This window comes from Lathamus discolor, chromosome 1 (genome assembly GCF_037157495.1).
Source record: "Lathamus discolor isolate bLatDis1 chromosome 1, bLatDis1.hap1, whole genome shotgun sequence".
Taxonomy (NCBI): Eukaryota; Metazoa; Chordata; class Aves; order Psittaciformes; family Psittacidae; genus Lathamus; species Lathamus discolor.
The window spans coordinates 155,807,658-155,828,918 of NC_088884.1; the positions used below are offsets into that span (position 1 = coordinate 155,807,658).

A 21,261-nucleotide genomic window follows, 5' to 3' on the forward strand; every position below is an offset into this window, starting at 1 on the left:
GTTTAAACCATGACAGCAATGGTAGTCACCTTAAACACCATAATACCTTAATCTCCATGTACCATATAAGGCAAGTTTTGCTAATCCTTCTAGTTTCTCGTCCTTTCCAATTCATTAGGGGATTCACATTAGATGACATTTAGTCAGTATTATGTGGTTTCCTTTATAGCCAAAGGGGACAGGTGTATAGCAGAAAAATGCCATCTTGAGCCTATTGTGGTAAAAACTAACCAACCAACACCCTACAAACACCCCCAAGCAATAGAATATATGTTCTAGTCTTGCAAACATGGAGTTACTCAAAAACAATAGTATTATCCAGACCATCAGAAAAAAAAAAAAGTTAAATTAAACTAAATTAATCTTTATAAAAATGAACAAATCCTCTACTTTTTTGGATGGCTGGAGTTCCTTGTCCAAAGGAGTGGATGTGTAAGTAACCATTTCTTAGGAACAACGTTGCTTTTATCTGGCCTTTTTTCTTCACAGATGCCTGGGGAATAATGAGCGTTACGCCTCAGCACTCCAGAATAGAGGAGCTGATTTTATTTGATTTTTTCAAGTTCTGATCCCTCCCCCTCCAATATGGAAAGAAAATTTCCAATACATGGTAAGCAGACTTTCAGGTTTTCTTTATTTGTTAAAGCCAATTCCTGTAATTTCTCCATAAAAATTACTCAGCTTGTGTCCATGGTATTCTTGCCCAATTATCAAGCAGATATTATTGCTCTAAGCAGGTATTAAAATCCATACTGTCACCCCATATGCCCTCTGTTTAAATAGTCACCTTTGCCTCAGAACAGCAAACCCAAGATCTTAAAAAATTAAACCCCTTAATCAGAGAAACTTGATGATTTCTCCAATTCTCCATTCCCATCTTTAGAGTTGTTCTGTTACTGTGGTACATAATAAAGAGGGTCAGGTCAGACTCTGCCAGCTCATTGTCTCACACATAATGGCTCCAGCCAACACCCTTATTTAAGATATTTTTCTTTTTGTCAAGCCTCCCACTATTACATCAGACTATCTTCCAGTAATTCATTCAGACTCTTTCTCCCTCTGCCAATTTCTCCCTTTGCACTTTTTACAAGTCATTTTGCTGTCCTCTGCTGTTTCAGACTTCAGGAAAACTGCACTGAAAACACAGGAAGAGAGAGACTCATTCCTTATTTTAGTGGCACAGTAGCCAAGAGGAACAATTTCAGATAGACACCACCTCATCCCCAGTAGGGTTCTGTAACACAATGGTTTTCCAACTTTATTCAAAGTCCAACCCATTAATGCATTTGTCACTAGAGACAGAATACTGTGAATTAAAACCCGATGATAGGCTTGAGCATCAAATGTATCTTGTAAGTTTCTCAGAAGCAGCTTAAGATTTTTGCAGTGGGTCTGCGGATCACAAGCACAAACCTGTTTGAGGTAGAGGGACAATCAGGAGCTCTGTGTGTATAATACATGTGTGGTCTAGTTGGGGCCCTAGAGATTTGAGAGAAAAAAAAACCAACAAACATTCGCACAAAGTGGAGACAAATCTTCAGAGCACAGAGCAAGCTATGTAATAAAAGTCTTGTCTCCAACTCCAAGAGTGTTCCATTATATCTGAAATCTCTAACTCCAATTTTGAAACCAGAAGAGGCTCTTAATGTGTTCCCTAAATTCATTCTCATACACACACTAACAGTTTTACCAGAAATTTTACAAAATGAAAAGAAAGCCTGGCATACTTTGAGTCCAGAAGAAGGGAAGTTTGACAAGCTTTCAAGCAGCAAAAACTGATGAACATCAGGTAAGCATAACTAAAACTTCAATACCAGCTCCACATCTGTGTCAAGCAATTATTAAAGGCAAGTTTTAATGTTTAAGTTTTTAAAGGTTCCAAGGAAAGATTATTTACATAATTAAATTTGACACTTGATACTACCTTGTTCTTCCCTCAGTGGCAGTGATCGCTGTCAACCCCATAATACTGCGCATTCCAACATAACAAGCAGAGGTGAAGTTAGTAACAAGAGCCCAGGCTTTGTTTTGTAACCCATTATAAAACTGTAACAACCTACAGGGAGTTGTAAACAATTTCATTTACAGGAAAAACTAAAAAGGTGTCCCCGCAGGTAAAAATAAACCCTTTTAGTAAAGACAACAAAGTACTCAAAATATAGCTCCAGAATTTTGGCATGGGTCTACTTGCAAAGTCCATGCCAAGAAACTGTACAGAGAGGATATGTAAGATGGGTAGAAAAGAAGAATGGGGTAAATACAGTTTGTTACAGGATTAAGCTAAATGTTCAGAATTCTCCATATATATAGAAATACAGAAAGACATTCTACAGAGTGAGAGAGTAAAGAGCAGTTCCATAATAGCTGGCCATACTGCACCAAATTCCTTTTTTTCCTTAGCAGTTGCTTGAGAGATACATTAGGTAATAGCACTGCCATGCTACTGGATAATACCGGAATTCTGGAATTTATCAGTACAGCAATTTTACTGTTAAGAAAAACTGCTAATAAAGACCCTGAACAGAAGAGTTTTACCAATAGCATACAAAGTCAAGTTACATTGATGCCATAGATATCTCTGTGCTTTAAAATCCTTTTAGTATTTCTAGATTCATTCCACTGGGGAAAAAATAAAAAAAAAATAAAAACCAAGGTAAATCAAATACATACAGAAACACACTCACTCAAATGGCACTCATTGCATTTTGTACAATTAAGCTTTAGTGAAAATATACATCTTAAAACAAATGAAGTACAAATGTACAAAAATCCTTGAACTCAGATAAAAAATATATATAATACACTTTGCTACAGAGATATAAAACATTTAAAGTTTGCTCATCCTTTCTGATGAGAGTAAAATGATTTAAAGTCGGGAGGACTCTTGCTCATCGTCACTGCAATCAGATTTAAAGCAGACCTGCAAGAGAAGACAAAAGAGAGAATTTGGCTGCAGAACTGACACTATCATTGGTTTGTGTGTTTTATGGGCCACATAAAGGCTGGGGGTAGGGCGGTGGATGGCTTTTTCCAGCACATTTTATTCCATACTTACTAAATACTTTGGGAATATCAAAGGAAACCACAACCCAACCCCAAATCTCAACTCATTAAAGTTTCATTTAACCTTAAGTTCCTTCCTTCTTTTAACTTCACAGGACAATTAACTGCAGTCTTACAACTTCAAAACCAACTAAAGGCCCTCAAGCCGTATTATTTTTTTTTAGGACTCTTTCTCAATACATACAGCTATATCTCAGGACAGTCTGAAACCTGCTGATTCAGTTGGAAAAGGACTACAGTAAGACACAAGCTTTAATTTCAGCTATGTGACATTATCAGTACACTTAACCATTCCTTCTCTTCCATTACTGTAAGTGGAGGAAAAGTGAATTTGAAAAGGTGGACTAAAAATTAGAGTACTATTATACATTCCATTAGCACTGTACCATTTTAGAGAGGTGAATTACCAGCTGATGACAAAAAATATCATCATGCAATTTTAATACACGACCCTGTTGTATGCTCCTAGCAATTTTAAAATTCCATTTCTGCTTGAATGCAAGAGTCATATCTCCAGAAGTGCTCTCTACTAGAATACACTCATGCTTCTCAAGATAATTCCTCTCTAAAGTGCAGGCATACTGAGCAAGCAGAATTGTGTTCAACATCTTCAACTGAAAACCTTTACAAATAGCCTCTTTTTCCTGACCAAAAAACAAGCAGAATATGCCACGTGTCTTTTAGGTGGTAAATACTCAAGTCATACACCTCTAAATGTTTACTAAAGAGTAGAAGTTATATCTGTAAGAGAAGGCTGTGCATTATCAGTTGTGTAAACATGTATTATGTTGTTTTGGTAAATGCATTAAACTACCTAAGATGTTTCAGTGTTTGTTTCATGACACTTCATCACACTCATTCATTTAGGGGATATTTTTACTTATTAAATACACTAAAATGCTTCATTGGGATCCCAGCTTTCTGAAGGACTGAGTCCCAGGATTTGCATTGCTCCACCATACTCCTGAGTTCATTAGTCAATGTTATTTAAGTTTTTGCAGAGATGGCCTCAGTTATTTCTGAAGTCATCTCCCAAGAACTTTTTATAGGAAACTGGCAAAATACATAAGAAGCAAGACCCAAATTGATATATTTAAGAAAAAACAATCTATACCACAGCTGTTAACAGCACACACTACCTTCTCCCCAGTTAACAGCTAGCAGACACTAGAGGAAGACAGAATGCTGAGGGAGGAAAAACTCCTGGAGTTCTATAGTTTTCTACTGTTTCTGAAATGGAGTGCAGGGCAAAGCCATAATAAACCAGATTTCATTAGTTTCAGTATTCAGCAAACAACTAATTTTGACTATCACAAAATAATATAAAAGACTGAATGGATTTTAAGGTCTTACTGCCAATTTTCTTATGAAAGAAAAGAAATACCCTTACCTCTCCACTAAAAAGTCTGTGAAAAAAGCCTCTCTTTGGTTTAGGAGACCTCTCTCTGTCTGGTGACACAGTACCGTCAGTTTCATATGCATTGATATCTTCAAAGCATCCTGTTTCAATCATCTTTGAAACACATGAAACACAAATGAAATATTCACACAAGCCTCTCAGACAAGTTCCATGCATTATCTGTTCAGCCTGGCTCCTAACAACTTACAAATTCATCAGCCACACTACACCACTTGCAGAGCTCTGTGAAGGAAGACACAAAGTCTGCATTAACTCTCCTTGTGCATCCAGCAAAATAAAGAACAGCAATAAAGGCATTGCCATGCAAGTAAGTACTCTGATGCCCCTTGCTCTGGTAAGGCATTTCTTCTGCCTATGAAGCAGTAATGAGAAGTTTTTAGAACAAGAAATTGATTTTCCTTTCATCTATTCTACTAATTTCAGAGTAGTCAGCCTAACAAATATAGGATCCCTATACCCTGGACTGAACTTTATTAATAAACATGGTATTGACTAGGAAAAATGATGATTCTGTGCAGAATACTACCTGCATACTACTGAAGGGATACTTTTTACCAAGGGGTTGAATTGCACTTCTGGGGGAAAAAGTAGCTGATGCCTGACCACAGTAATTTAAAGATCATTCTGGTGTTCTGGGTAGAGTTAAAGACAATACTGATTTCAGAAAGTTATAAATATCTTATAATATGGGGAAGACACTCATAGCAAAAACTACAATTTTAAATAATTGTTACTGAGTGTTTGTGAAATAAAAGATTTGCATTTCCTAAATACAGACTGAACTGCACACAGAGGTAGCAAAATTCTAGTATGCTATGCAGAAAACTAGAATACTCACTCACTAGGCAGATGAAAAAGCTTTAAGAGAAAGTCTGCCTCAAGCTGTATTGAACTGTTTGTTTTGAAACCTTAGAAAAGGTGAATCTGCAGTTCTGTATTACCATTCACTCAGATACTCTATTGACACACAGGCAGGATAACATACTTGCTTTTGAGTGTTTTGAATAGCATTCATTCCCTCCTATGAACAGCAGCATTGAATAACATGATAGAACAAGGAAAATGTGGTCATACTGTTGCTAAATACCGCTCCGTATTTTGCATCTATGATGACAAATGACATTCTGTTTGTGCAGATTTACCATAGATCTAAATTTGTAGCAGGTCGTTTATGTTTTGGAAAAAACTTGTCTTGGAAGTCACTCAGCAAAGAAGTCTAAAGCAGACGTCTATTTACATCTTACACAGAAAATTAATCATATAATTATATCCCTTATAAATCTTCTATATTGCTGTGCTAAGGAAATAGTTTTTAATGAAATATATAATACCTCATTTTGCCAAGGGATTGAGACACAACCCGTAACAAATTTGGAATAGAAGTCATCATCTGTAGTATCCAGGTTCACTCCTTTTACTGTTGAGAACTGCTCTATGTCCAGGACATCTTTACAATATACGGCACGTGGCTGCAGTACAAGACAAGATTGCTTCATTAAGGTTTTGGGGTTGGTTTTTTTTGTGGATTGGTTTGTTTGTTTCCCTAGATGAGCAAAAAGGGAGCAAAATGCCTGCATATATATATACGTATTTCATGTTGCTGATCACCAAATGACACAATACTATAAAATGACAAAAATTACTACAGAAATGCAAAAACTGAAAAGACTCCCTTCATAAGGCACCTGAGCAATTCCATCCATCCTGCAAGTAACAGAAAAGAAATACCAAAACCAGAAACAGCATGCAACTTCTCTGGGTTTCTTCGTGGTTGTCATAATTCAGTTATCATCTGTCACCCTCCTTTCAACTCCAGAGGAATTTGTTCAAAGCTAGTCTTAACTTGTTCAGCATCTGAGCTACAGAAGGAGACTTTCATGGGCTAAGAAATCAGTTATTTACTGATTTATTGTAAATCATTTTGTCATCTCAAATGAAATTTGGATATAAGGAAGATGTTCTTTACTGTGAGGGTGGTGAGGCACTGGTACAGTTTGCCCAAGGAAGTGGTAAATGCTCCATCCCTGGCAGTGTTCAAGGCCAGGCTGGACAGAGCCTTGGACAACATGGTCTACAGTGAGGCATCCCTGCCCATGCCAGGCGGTTGGAACTGTATGATCTTAGGGTTCTTTCCAAGCCTAACTGTTCTGTGATGAAAACAGTGGCATTCTCCTGCCAATTTAACTAACTTCAAGGGTTTCTCTTGAGCCACATGATTGCTGACATGGAATTACTGCAGTTCTTGCCTTTTTAGATACTAATCAAATCTGTCTCACCTACTTACATCTGGCAAGAATGGAGGTTCTAACATGTTAGCTTCCAGCCTCTTGAAGTTAATATTCTTGAAAATTGGATGTTGCTTTACAATAGTAGCTCCGTCTTCTGTGCAACCCAGTCGTTCCCCTGGATTTTTAGCAAGTAACTGCAAAGATATGGGAAAAAAAAGGAAAAAAAGACTGATCCAGTGATTCAAACCCATAATAAAATATAAAGAAAGAAAGAAAAAAAGAAAATATATGCAATGTCTTTAAAAATGTTTATTTTTTTACCTGGCTTTTTATTAGGTGAAATTTATCATGGTATAAAAATGAACTGGAAATCCAAACTACAACATTCCAGAAGCAAAAAGACTTTTAGTAGGCAAAAGAATCCTTGAAAGCAGCTCCTTTGAAGATTATACCCAAACTTATATAAAACATATTTTAATTGATGCCATACTGAATAGATTTTTACAGTACAGACTTTGCTGTAGACTTTACTTTCAAGAAATAGATTTACTTTTTTTTTCCAGTGGGCTTAAGTAATGCACGTATTTTGCACAAGCTACTCAAGAAAACTTAGAAGCTTTCTGTACAGCCATGCCTCTTATTAAATTTAAGAACATGCAAGATCAAAACAGCTCGTCTCATACAGAGTCTTTTAGGCAAGGGAACTAGTGTACTATGCCATTTCTGCCCATGCAGTATCAAAGATGAGCATGGTGGTGTACTCCTTCTATAATTACATGTGGTCCAAGGAGTACTGAACTTTTCATTCATATGATGAAAAACCAATTTATGCAGCCTGTCTTCCTTTGACAACAATTCTGAATCCTCAGAGTTTGATAACTGAACAACTCATGGACAGTCACAAACTTCTGTCTGAACCAGAGGAAGATTTTAGAACTCCAGCTTTGAAAAATTCTGAATGGAAAACGTTAAAGTAGTTCATCTCTTAAAAAGGATTAGAAATTTAATTTTCAAACCTCTATGTCTCTTCACCCACCATCCTGCAGATTGATTTTGCCTCCTCTGAGAACTTGTCAGAATATGTTTCCTGGTCTTCCTTTACTCTCCGGTCAATTTCATCCCGTTTGACCCTTTCCTTATGTTTCCTGAATGGAGACTGGCCTTCAATCATTTCATAAATCAAGCACCCGAGACCCCACCAATCCGGGCTGAATGTGTACTTCTCATTTTTCAGCACTTCTGGAGCTACAAAACACAAACAAAGAAACCCCAATGACAATTCCCTTTAAATTGACTAATTGAATATTGGAAAAACTCTCGGGTACTCTTTCGGCTCTGTGCAGAGACCTCTGCATCACTCCTTTGTACTTTGAAAAAACATTCATTTCTACAGTCAAGACTCTGTTTATATCCAAGAGAAGCACTTGAGTTCTTTAACACTTAAGATCAGTATTATTTACAAAATGAGAATGAAGTTTTTTCAAAGCATGAAAATATACCCTGTTGTCACAGTAATTCATCTGCTTACCTGTGACCCTAAATCTCTTAGAGCCTCAGAAACGAATGAGATGCTTTCTTAAAGCTCTACCTAAAACTACAATTTCCAGAGTTAAGTTTTCAAGTTTATCACTGGCTATCAGTAATTGACTACTAACATCTACCACTGCATATTGTAACATTTCATCCCATGTCTAGTAACTAATCCAGGCCCAGAACATTTCATTGGACAAGTCATTCATATATCCACAGAAGCAAATTTTCTGAGAAAATATAACTAGCAAAGGACACTTTACATACCCATGTAACCAACAGTCCCAACCCGTCCTCGGACCGTTTCTCCTTCTGGAATCTGCACAGCTAATCCAAGATCTGAAATTCTGATATGTCCTATTTACATTAAAATAAAGTATACATAGTCAGCAAATAATACAGTATTATCACTTTTAACACAAAAAAATTATGTAGTATACATCAAAAAAACCCTACCCCAAAACATTCACATACTCACAAACAAGTTTATTTAACTTAACTAGAAAGGAGTGATTTATCATTATTCAACTCTTCCTTAAATATATAAAGGAAGAGAGGCACAGATCTAATTGATTTCCTGAAACTCATACAACAAAGTTGCTGTTAAGTACTCCAATTCCTAGCTTTGGCAGAGGCTGCTACTCTAGGACGACTAGAAATGATGACTGGTCATTTCAAATTCTGTATCTATACCTCAGACTCTTGTATTTTTCCATTCTATATGCCTGCCCATCACAACATCAGAATTTACTCCATTTATTCCAAATATGAGAAAACTGTATCCTGTACTGAGAAAACCAACTAAACTTTGTTAGATTTTCTTCTAACAAAGCAATAATAATGCTTAGCACAAGAAATTGGAATTGCTATCTGCCTTCCCACCTCAAAAGAGGAGTAGCTTAGCCATAACCTACTTAGAACTATTTGTATTCTAACATGTCCATTCAATATTAGGGTTTCTCTTTCTCAAGAATCAGTCCAGTGTAGATAACGGCTTCTATTTCATTTTATTAGCCAAACTTCCCAAGTTGACTGCCTTTCCTGCCACACATTTACACTACTACCTCTAATCTAGTAGTCTGGTGTGAGACTATGATTTATTATGATAGGGAAACAGTCCAAGAAGGGCAGTGGGAGTAAGTTCATCCACCCTCCCTTAGATTCCCATGGACAGATACAGTTCTTTGCTTGACAGACTCAAGAGCAAATGATTCAAGATAGTTCAAGAAAAGAATTGTACTGACATGATTCTAACTCAAAAACACATAAGGTATTTTCTTTAAAATATAAAAGACTAGACAGAAGGAAGGGCAATTACAGCTGCCACTCAATTTTAAAACAGAAAATTGCCACAATCATCTCTAGTAGAAAAGTTCAGGAAGAGAAAAAAAACAAAAGAAAAGATATTTATTTCTAATACTGGTTATAAGGGCAGGAACAGTATCACTTACAAAACCAGCACAGATTCACAGAATAACTCAGCTGGAAGGGACTTCAGAAGTTTTCATGTACAAACTCCTGAGCAAGCAAGTGTTCAAGGATTTTTAAATTCTTGTCTAGGAAAACTCCAAGAGTGGACCCTGCATCACCTCTCTGGGTAGCCTATTCAACTGCCCGAGTGTCCTTTGTGCATATATTCTCTGTCATTCAAAAGCTCTGCAGGATCAGTGTTAGTTAACAGCATATTAATTTCTTCTTTACATATAATATATATTCAAGGGGGAGGGAGAGTGAAGAAAGTCAAGTGCAACTCTATATACTGGTTGGAAATAACCAAATGCTCTTGAGCGGCAAATGCTATTTTAAATACATTCAGATGCTCTTCCATTCTCTGACATCTGATAAGCCCTTTTTCAAGTGCAGGACCCGAGCTCCTGAAGCGATTTTCTAATTAGTCCCCTCTGCTCTCTGGAACAAGATCAGAATATCCCTGGCAGAGAGAAAGCATTCTAGTGCAGTCCTGCAAGGCTACATTTTTTCCTCAAAGAAGCATTCAGCTTTTGCAAGACATTGCTGGAGAGAAAAATTAAAGAATGCATTTGATGTCTAAGCAAAGCTTTAGGTCTTGGAAAGTGACTTCTCCCAAGCATCACCTCTTTAGAAATTTTATCAGTCAGAACATGCTGACTTTTAAAAAAATACTGCGCTAATGATCTCAAAAATGGTTTTTAACTAAAATATTCAGCAATTGCAAAAATAAGCTGGTAATATTAATTCCCATCTTAGAAGAAGGTAATTGCTGCACATATTCTATAGTGAATTCAAAAGATTCTGATAAGTTTCATACAAAGTCATTAAAGAAAATTAATTTGGCTTTTGACAAACAAAAACTACAAACATTTCTCCATACTGTTTGTACTTCTGTGATTCCTTCCAGCCACAAATGCATCAGTGACCATCAGATCTGTTTTAGTTGAAATGTTAAATCATTTCAAGATGATGATGTTTCAAGTTTCTCTATTTCTTAAACATTATTGTTTACTAAGCAATATTCCAGCACTGTGTCTTACAAATCACATTTCCATAGGTGAAGAAAAGACAAAGAGAACAAATCTATATAAAAGTTTTGACCACCTTAAATCAAGGGCAGGGGGGAAGAGGAAAAGAAGGGGAAAAGTAGCCATTTTAAGGTGGGAAATTGACTCAAACATCATCATTGATATCCCTCAAAGACCCAGTATTTTCCCCTACTTTCTAAAACAGAAGGGCAGGGGTTTTTTTACTAATTATAATTAACATGTGTCGATCAGATCCCATTTATCATTAAGAAATCCCTTGATTTCTGCCACAGTTTTAATTAGATTTGCAATTCCCAATTTAAAAATTAATTTTAATTTTTACTTACCACAGTCATCCAGGAGTATATTTTCAGGCTTCAAGTCTCTACAAAGTAAAAAGAATAGAAATGTGAATTATACAAAGGCAAAATCATTAGTCATCATCAAGTGCAACATCAGACTTCTTGGTTCTGATTAAAATAATTTCTCCCATTTCCATCTATGTACAAAGAAAGTTGGGAAGTTGAGAACCCGTAATACAAATAGAACTGCAGAACTCAAAATCCATTTTTCCCAACTTTCTACTCCATTTATATTAACAACTGCAATTCATATTTCACAGATGAAAAACTTCATGTAAAAGAACCACCATCTTGCACACAAATTTGTGCTTATGAGTGAAAGGTATTTTCCTAAGAGTATCAGCCATACAACTCCACAGTGGTAAAACTTGCTTGCAGTGCTTGCTGCAGTTTGATGCACACTCCTTGCTATGTTCCACCCCACGGTTCCAGAATATCAACAGAGAGTAATATTCCCAAGACTAAGTATTGGCTTGGTATCATCCATTCAAATTCCACTCGTTTATTTTGGACATGCAGCTTCTAAAGCTTACTAGACACTTCATTTAGTCAGGATTCTTTGCAATTTCAACTCTGACAGTCTGTACTGCTAAAGTTTCACATAAAATATTTTTTAGCTATTAACACTTGCAAGAATCAGGGAATACTAAAACAGAAATCAATTCATTTTTACATTTGTACATTTTTACTTTAAGAACAAAAGAAACTCAATAGGATATTTGGATTTTTTCCCTACCCAAGGAAAATTTGGAGAGTCACTGAAGCTGAATCAGGAGCTGTTCAGAGATTACTTCAGGATCTATAGTCTAGCAGATACTACTGAGAACATACATGGTTTTGTACACATAAAATATACATATACATGAAATATATGTATAAATTTATATTGAGATATATATAAAATCATGATTTGCATCAGAAAGTATGCAGACTGTAATACAGTCTCTTAGATTTATTCCACCACCAAATATCATGAAGCCAGAAACAGGCAAGCAAAAAATCAGTACTTAGCTAAAGATTCAGTTATTATTGGAGTAGATTGCTAAAAAACATATGTATGTATATGGGTATATGTACAGCTGTGAAAAAAACCCAGTTATTCATATACAAGCAGAATAACGTAAAAGAAACAATTTTAGGAAGACCAACTCTAGAATTTATATTCAAAATTAGAGATAAATATACACACCCGCATTTGTTAACCAAGAAATATGTATGCTTTTTCCCCAAATATTCATAACTTCATGCTCTGAAGTATGTGTATTCATTTAAAGTTTCATTATTTCATAACATGAACTGCACAAAGATGTCAGCAAGATGCTTTTCTTCTAATACTTTGAAGTCTGGACAGTCTCCATAATGTTAATCAGTTGATGTTAAATATGAGATTATAATGCCAGAGAGACCAGGAGAGATAAGAATAAAGAAAAGAATAACCCCCCCAAAAAATAAGACAATAAATTCAGCTCAGACTTTACACAGAAATACATCTAGTTCAAAGCATATAATATATGCTCAATTTAACTCAAGTAAACAAGGTTGAGAGTTCTATCTCCAAGGTGGCGGATTAAAACCTAACCTAAACCCCAAGGCTTAATTAGCAACATCTGCTGCTTAACAGAAGCTAATTCTGTTCTGACATGATTTTGATTGGTCAATAGTCAAACCTATTTCCAGCCAAAATGCCATCTCTTTAACGCTATTTGTTTCTAGGCCTAGCAGTTCTCAAATAAGTCAGGTTCTGGAAGCATTCAGCTATAAATTCTAGCTCCAGGATGCTTGCTTTGGGGCATCAGCCTTCTCCCTCTTTTCCTTCATCCACCATGACAGATGTCAAAGTCAAACCTTTTGTGACAGTTTTCCCTTATGAAGCAGGGAGGACTGCAAAACTCACAAAACTAAAAAGTACATTACAAAACAGTTGGATAAAAATACATATGTTTAAACTGGACTGAACAATGACTAGTGCGTTTGTGCTACAGCTTGCAACAGCCTTCCTACTGATGAAATTCCTAGATAAAAACCTTCAGGGGATTTTACGGCCAAGATGTCGACTGACTATACACACAAGGCAGGCAAGGAGCTACTTGGGTTTATCAGCTACAGCTTCAAGAGGTCTTTTGAGACTGATCTTTAACTTTCCAGGCACATTCAGTGGCATTACAAGCACCTACATGAGTTTATAAGGAAAATCTAGGTATTTGGTAAAAAACACTTCTCCTTGAGGAGTCAGGTGAACTCCTGCAGGAGAACTCCAGCAATTAAGTCCCTTTTGGAAAGCAGGCACTGGTTCCCCACTCTGTCTTATGCAAATCCTGACTTTGTTCTCCGTATGATGAGACATTTTATGCAGCAGATGGATGAATAGTTCCACTACTGGCTGTTCCTGTCTGTTTGCTTATCTTTCTGATGTCAGCAACATATGGCAAGTTAGAGAATTTCACAAGCTCCCATTGAAGAAGCAAACTGGCTCAATTGCTCTCACAGGGCAGCATGGGGCGGGCAGCATGGGGCCTTCCTTCCAGCTCTGCACCTGCTCCCCACTAACAAAATGGCACAACTGACTCCAGGGTCCTACTGACAGCGCTAACACCACTGCTTGACAGTCAGTAGTGACTGGAATAAAGACAGATGAAACCCACAATAAAAATCTGGTGTTAATGGAAAGTCAGGCCTAGTTTTTCCACTTATGAGACATTTTGCTACTGACGGTGACACATCCCAAACACAGTAAGCTTAGAATACATTTTAACATGACTGGCCTACATTAAAACTACCATTCTAGAACTGAACAAACTGACAAGATAAACTGATTTTACTGCTATCTGCTGATACCCCTCTGTACCAAGGATTTCTATTCTCAGAAGTCCTGAATTTTCCTTCTTCCACTGCCTCTGCAGTACACTTCACTGTGAATATACAGATGGATAGCTACAAAAACATGTTCTCAAGAAAACATAACAGTATAGAATAAAACTGCAGCCCGCTTTTAACAGCTTACGCTGTTGGTCTAAAAAGCCTTTAAAACTCCTCCTTTAAAACTGGAGAACCAATGCAGTAACAGATCTTGAGAGATGGTGACAAGAGAAAGAACTAGCTCCAATTTCAGAAATACCAATATTAAATGCTTTCAAAATGACAGCAAAATAAAAACATTCCTTCTGTGTTTTCTTGCCCTGGCAAACAAGAAATACTAGTTACCATAATTTGGAGTAAATAATTCACTGATTCATGAAAATGTGCTTCATGATGTTCTCCCCTCCAACACCAGTAAGACTGGAGGTTGCCAGCATAACTTTGTTGATAAGAATAAAATAATTACGGCAAATTTTCCCAAGCCTTCTTTCACTGATCGTATATAATCACTGAACTGCTGCTTAAATGCATTTCCATTAATATGCCTGATACAGAATTTTGATCAGGTAACATATCACTGTAATTGGTGACATACTGAAGACTTTCATGACCACCCGGTTTAGACCACTCCAGAAGAAACCACAACCACGATCTGGAATCAGATACAGAGAACACTAGGATTTGACATATGTGTTTGAAAGCCTTCTTGTAGGCAAATTGCTAACAAGTTGGGCATAAACACAAGGGCTGGGGGTGGTGTGGATGTGTTTTTGTTTTGTTTGGGTTTTTTTGTTGTTGTTGTTTTATTGTGTTTTAAACAGTCAGTTTTGTTTTCTCTTGGGCAATGTGAAATGAACTACTTGCTCATTTCAAGCTCATCATGGAGATTAAACCATTCATCTCTGCTTCTCTTCTACCATGCATGCCAAAACACACTGCATAACATTGCAAGATGGGCCAAATTCTTTAGGGAACCACGTGCAACATCCAGAATAAGCCTGATCTACTCTGTGATTCTGCCACCTTGTGCTGTGTGTATGTTAGCTTTCTAGACTGGGGAGACTTAGACTCATTATATTAAAGTAATGCAGAATTATACTTTAAATCTTCTTTGAAAACAAGTGGCACTTGATATTAATGCCAGAAACATAAAGAAAGCATTCTTGGTCCACCACTAAGTTAATTTTGCTTCTGTAATATTAATGCCAGGAGTTAAATGTGGTATGTAGAGAGACAGAAGAGAGCAGTAAGACCATAAAATCTCAATTACAATTAATAAGGCTTCTGCCAGTTTCATTAATTAAAAAGTAATAAAGTGTTTATTGGAGGAATCTAAAATAAATAGAAAAGAAAGAGGGCAATACAGATTATAATTGACTGTTTAACCTCTTGGGCACAACAAGCAATGCAGCAAGGGACTTCTGTAGCCTTCTATGAACTTCTACTTTTAGAGTGGGCAGGAATGCAATCTCATGTTCCTAAAACTTAAGAGTTACTAATGAATTTGCTTTATAAATCATAACTTACTTCAATTTTACAAACCCACCTTGAAATCAAGTTCATAATGCTTTAGAATATAGCAAATATCTAGACCTAAATTAACAGTAAGAAGACAAATAAGATCAGTAATTCTGAAGGACATGCTGTGAAAAGGACAACTATTTTTTTTTTGCTTCTTTTACTATAAAGCATAAGCTTGTTTCAGTAGAAAACAATTAACACATTCAATGCTGAACAGACATGGAAAATTCAAGGTACAAATGACTATAGATGACACTGACCTGTAAACAATTCTCTCCTTCTGCAGATCCTCCAGACCACAGCACAGTTCTGCAGCATAGAAAATAGCCCTTTCTTCATCAAAGCCAGGATTTCCCATGTTATATATGTGAAACTTCAAATCCCCTCCATTCATTATGGTTAATACTAAACACAGGGCATCTTTCGTCTCATATGTATAGGATAAACTAACCTAAAAATGGGGCGGGGGAGAAGATGACCATTACTCATTCATAAACCCCAATACAATTCACACCATTTTTTTTCCAATACAAGCAACATATGAATCCTTTTTTAAAACAAAAGGACAAAACAGCCAAGTACAGAATCATTCCTGCACATACTTGAAGACACAAAGGAATTCAGACTAATGTGCATGCATACAAACTCTACATCACCATAAAAGAATTCAGTGATCTGTCTAGATACCACAGAGCTCCATCCAGACAATACATTTTATTGAGGATGCCCCTCAGCTGCACATTATCTATATTATTTCTTTGCAAAGATATCATGCACATAGACCTTATTTTATTAACACCTCAGGAATTCAGCATTATCAAACCATTTTCCTAAACTTCTATGAGATTCGAAGTTGCCCCACACTAGGGAAACTAAAAAAGTTACTTAAGATCAAATGTGTAGTTTCTATTCCTCTACTCCTCGTAAATAATTGCATATTTCCCTGGCTCAGAACTTGCTAACAGTTGAGACATCAATAAAGCTCTTTATAGTCTAAATAAATTTAAAACAGTGTAATATACTGCAAAATTGAACAGATGTTATTTAATTTAAAATCTCAGTTTCAATAGAAAAAGCTACACTATGCTGATGATCATCTAGCAGAATCTTCAAAATACATCTTCACCCTCAAAGATTAATTAAACTGTACTCTTACTTCAGAAGCATAAATCAAATACTAAATAATAAATTGAAATTAATATACAAATCAGCTTCTCATGGTAGAGGTTCCTATTTAGAGGTTTTAAACTGACATCTCCAGCTATTAATGACAAATTATCTACCCAACTCCAATTCAGTATTACTGCAGATCCTACATCTAGACCTCCTCTGTTGCATTAAAGAAAAACATTGGCTAGCAAGAGGAAAATAACTTCTGCTCAATCCTATAAAGTGATTTCAAATTCAACTTGGATCAATTATTGATTTATAGTACTTATATATGTTGAAAAATATGACTCATAAATAGAAGTTTCACTCTTATCTCACATCTCTATAAAATTAGTAATTTCTGGATTCAGTTTCAACAAAGTCAACCCCGTGAGCCTTGTGTGAAAACAACATTAGCATATATATACAAAAACATTATTTATAATAATTTAAAATATTAATGTACCTGGACAGCAAATTCTAGTTTTTTCTTTTAGCTGGCTGTATTTTACAGGGGTTACTGTAATACGTAAAGCACAGCAGAAAATACATACATACATATTTTATACATACAAATACATATTTTTATAAATCACTTCCACTGTCCTCTAACACAGGTATTATAAACTCCTCTCTGAACAGCAGTGCAAAATTTATCAGTAAATGGATTTAAACCCAAAGCAACATTCATTTAAAATTAATATTTAGAGAACATAAATTCAATGAAAAGATAAGAATTACCTGGGGGAAAAGTTTACTTGCTATATCTTTGATCATTCCAAGTTGTTTCAGTGCTTAGTAATTAGAGCTCGTAACAGACCATAATTTATGTGATAGCATCAGGTTAAAGTATTAAGACTAAGATTTTTATTCTCTGGAATTTCTATTAAAAAGTTATGTTAATTCTTTCACACCCAAGATTTCTCTTTAAGCCTTAGTACACAGCAAAGCAACATAATTAACGTGAATTGATATAGCAGTCAAATTTCATGTTTACCTTGAAATGCCTAAGCAGTAGAGTAACAAATGCTATGAAAATACTTAAGGATATAAAAACTCTAATATTTGAAGTCATAGACATGAAGGATATGCAACTTCTAATGGCAATTAAATGGTAGACTCTCATGAAGTCACCCCTTTGTAAGTGAATCTAGAAATGACCTCCAAAAATGAAATTAGCATTAATTATAAGAAAATAGGTGTATGTGAGGGAAGAAAGGAGTAAAAGAACAAAACAGAGAGCAATGAATTGGAAGAGACAGAGTAACAGAAGTTAAAAATAGGATGGGATAAAGTATATAGAATATCTTCTTTACTAAAGAAAAAAATACTAAGTCATAGGCTGCAGCAGAAGGGATTTAAGGGGCTATTCAAATATGAGTACTACAGAATAATTTATTCACCTTTAAACAGATTACAAAGGTTCAGTGTCATCAGCATGCTGGAACACCAAAACCCGATGTTTTGGTTGTAAGTGAGAACTAAAGGAGGCAGACTAAAACCAATTCAGTATTGGATAAAGTCCTCTGCACAGAACTATTCCATCTTACAAAAACTGTATTTCTCATTATATCAATCATATCTCTCAGCAGTATGCACTCTCTAAATCTATCAGAAAATGCCCTGTGGCCACAAGCTCCTGGAAGAGACTGGAATGAAGCAAACAAAGCAAAACAAACTTCTGAGAGTAAGATCAGAAGCAGATACTTACTACAAACCTACTATTCACTTTTTCTAGAATTCTTTTTTCATTTAGAGCCATTGATTCGCCTTTCCTCTTCTTTATTCTCTTTTTTTCTAGCTTTTTACAAGCGTACATTTTTCCTGTTGCCCGTACTTGACAGGCACACACCTGAAAAATAAGGAAGGCGTGTCAGAGATGCTGGGGAGTGTGGTTTGGGGGGATGTGTGTTTAGATATGTTGTGTTTTGTTTGGGTTTTTTTTAAAGAAGATAAAATTTTATTTCCTGTTTTCAAACTCTTGAATGCTCTGAGAAATGAAGGTCTGGAAATGTCACTACAGGGCTTTCACCCAGGAAACAACTCTGAAGGATCACAAAAGCTGTAACAGGAGTAGAAAAAGTGATTATACAGCAGCAAACCCATTTTTGTTGGGGTTGAATAGTTCAGTAAAACTGTGGATCTTGTATTGGTGAAACACCAGACTGTGGTAACAGTATGTGTCTGGGCTAACAGAACAGAGGACAAATATCCACTCCATAATTAAGCGAAAGATACTGTTAATTTAGTAGCCCTCCTTCCCATTCAATATCCCCTTCAGTTAAAACATATGGAGGGAAAAAAAAGCCCAACGAATTATAAGCAGCATTAATAAAACCTATCGATTTTCCTATTAAACAGAAACTACATTCTCATTGCCAAATGAAATTTCTGAACAGAGTAACTGTTGTCAGTCAATGGAAGTTTTCTCCAACTTTATGCATGACTTAAAATACTAACACATTAAAGGAAAACAATTTGGGTTGATGAGAGTTTGCCCCATGATATGTCAAATGTAGACTGTTAGAATCAAGAATTTAAAAAACTGCTTCTCTCCTCTATTAAACTTCTTTTTTTTTCCTTAAGGATTGCCTTGCAGAAAGATATTTCTGTACTCACCTCTCCAAATCCACCTTTGCCTAATACTCGGTAATGTCTGAACGTGTGTTTGGTTACTGGTTGCCTGATTAACAGAAAGAAACAATTACTGCAACAGGAATTACAAGAGTTAATGACCTCCTCCCTATCCCCAGGCCTGTCTTCATTTTCCCTTTCCTGTTCTGTGACATCTTACTGAACAACAGTTGCCGTAACCTCATGAAGACAGTATTATAATAAGTACTATAATAAACTGAATTTCAAATTAAAGGGGTGTTCTGATGAGAAACATTGGCTCCCTCATGTGGTCATCACACATTCACAATAGCAGGAAGAAAAGCTGATCAATTAGGCCCTCTGTTGTTTAGAGTTAGAGCCTTATCTGCTCTCCTCAGCAGTCAATTTTTCACCTCCAGTTGTCTCTCTAAGTTGCAGTATGTTGACACATAGGCTGCATTTCAGTGAGATGATGCTTACAATACAGCATTTAAAGGGTAAATCACTTCTGATTTTACTTAGCTGTTTCGCTTCTTCAAAACAGAAAGACTTGTGGTATGCAACAGCAGTTCAGGAGCCACTGATGTTGTCGAAGAGGAAAAGATAACTGGAGGCAGTAATAGAGTCTGCTATTCTATGCTAAACCACTCCTAAGCAAGTATCAGGGCAGGGCTATTTCATGGTGGTGGGTTTTGTTGATGGTTTTGTTTTAAAAGAGCATTTGTTGTTAATGAAGCTTTGTTCTCCGAGCAACAAATGGAGGTTCATTTGGTAGAGAATTTGGGTTGAGTCCCAAGTTCTCTTCCTGGTTTTTACTATGAACTCAGTCAAATAAAGACATTGGATAACTGGAATTTACCATATAGTTAATACTCAATATGTGATCACAATACACAGCAGTGCTGAATTAGAAAGGATTTGTACTAATTTCAGACTTCTGAAAAAGTTTAGAAACTCCTTTACTATTGATTTAAAGGCCCAAGCTAGATTTTCATAGATATATATCCTGCTGTCTTGTAATTACTAGATCTATGCCTGTACCAGCATGAAAAACTGATTAGTTACAGTTTTAAAACATTGGGTCATAAAACTAGATTAATTTGCTTCTTAGCCACTAATTACACTAAGGTTGAAACTAAAGGATGATACCATTCCCATGAAAGACTTGTATCCCACTGCACACTTGACAGCCAAACATACATCCATGATAATAAATTTGCATTTACCCAATACAAATTTACCATTTGAAAACTACTGGATAGTGCTGTTGGAGTAGTGGCACTCTGACTGTGCCATCAATATCTTCCTTTACATCTTTCAGATCATAATTCTTAGACAGGCACTGTCATACATTAGGGCTCTACAGCATTTCTAGCATAACAAGCAGAACTGGCCACAGAGCGAAGAAACATGATAACATAAACATTATAAATGAACTTACTTTTCCAGCCATTTCCACTGTAAAAAACGGGAAAAATACACACTTTCTTGGTAAGCTTCAAAAGGTCTTTTGCTTAGGTATTCATGGACAATTCTAGCAACAGGAAAATAAAATCAATCATACTGAAAAAAAATAATAAGCAGGAGATGCTATCAATCTATTAAAATATCAACATCTCTTAATATCTATTAAACTAATATCTATTAAACATATCAGCAAGGCTGCAGGCAGAAAAACATTGTCACTGTGCTCTACAATGGTTTTAGCCTAGACGTCTCACAGAGTGAGTGCCTGTCACAGAAAACTGTTCCTGTCACAGAAAACTGTTCCTGTCAAAACACTGGTGAATGCCCAACTACTGTTACTTGTAGTGACTAGAAAGTTTGACCTCTGCTTTCTCATTTTCTTCAAGCCCACGTAAACTTCAGCCTTCCCAGTAGCTATGCAATACATGTATGACTCCACAAGTATGATCTCTGAAAGATATATACAGGAAAGGATCTACAAGTATTCATACATTGTTCAGAGTCTGGTAAGTAAAATTTTATTCTGTTTATGCTATAACCAAACCTGAACACCAGGTGCCTTACTCCCCTTA

At 36.1% G+C, this 21,261-nt stretch overlaps 1 protein-coding gene across 4 annotated transcripts in view; it reads right to left on the reverse strand.

Annotated features, from left to right (window-relative positions):
• Positions 1 to 608: 608 nt before the first annotated feature.
• GRK4 (G protein-coupled receptor kinase 4) overlaps positions 609 to 21,261 on the reverse strand; it is a 37,136-nt gene continuing 16,483 nt past the window's right edge. For 3 of the 4 annotated variants that reach the window (XM_065660259.1, XM_065660281.1, XM_065660271.1), the window contains exons 6-16: positions 20,664 to 20,756; positions 19,247 to 19,310; positions 18,339 to 18,479; positions 15,739 to 15,929; positions 11,087 to 11,124; positions 8,509 to 8,598; positions 7,748 to 7,956; positions 6,768 to 6,905; positions 5,815 to 5,952; positions 4,454 to 4,576; positions 609 to 2,920 (exon numbers count right to left, since the gene is read on the reverse strand). In XM_065660259.1, coding sequence (XP_065516331.1) covers positions 2,867 to 2,920; positions 4,454 to 4,576; positions 5,815 to 5,952; positions 6,768 to 6,905; positions 7,748 to 7,956; positions 8,509 to 8,598; positions 11,087 to 11,124; positions 15,739 to 15,929; positions 18,339 to 18,479; positions 19,247 to 19,310; positions 20,664 to 20,756 — 1,279 coding nt within the window. In that variant the 3' untranslated portion in view covers positions 609 to 2,866. Of the gene's footprint in view, positions 2,921 to 4,453; positions 4,577 to 5,814; positions 5,953 to 6,759; positions 6,906 to 7,747; positions 7,957 to 8,508; positions 8,599 to 11,086; positions 11,125 to 15,738; positions 15,930 to 18,338; positions 18,480 to 19,246; positions 19,311 to 20,663; positions 20,757 to 21,261 lie in introns of those variants that run through there. The other variant, XM_065660291.1, reaches the window with a different exon arrangement.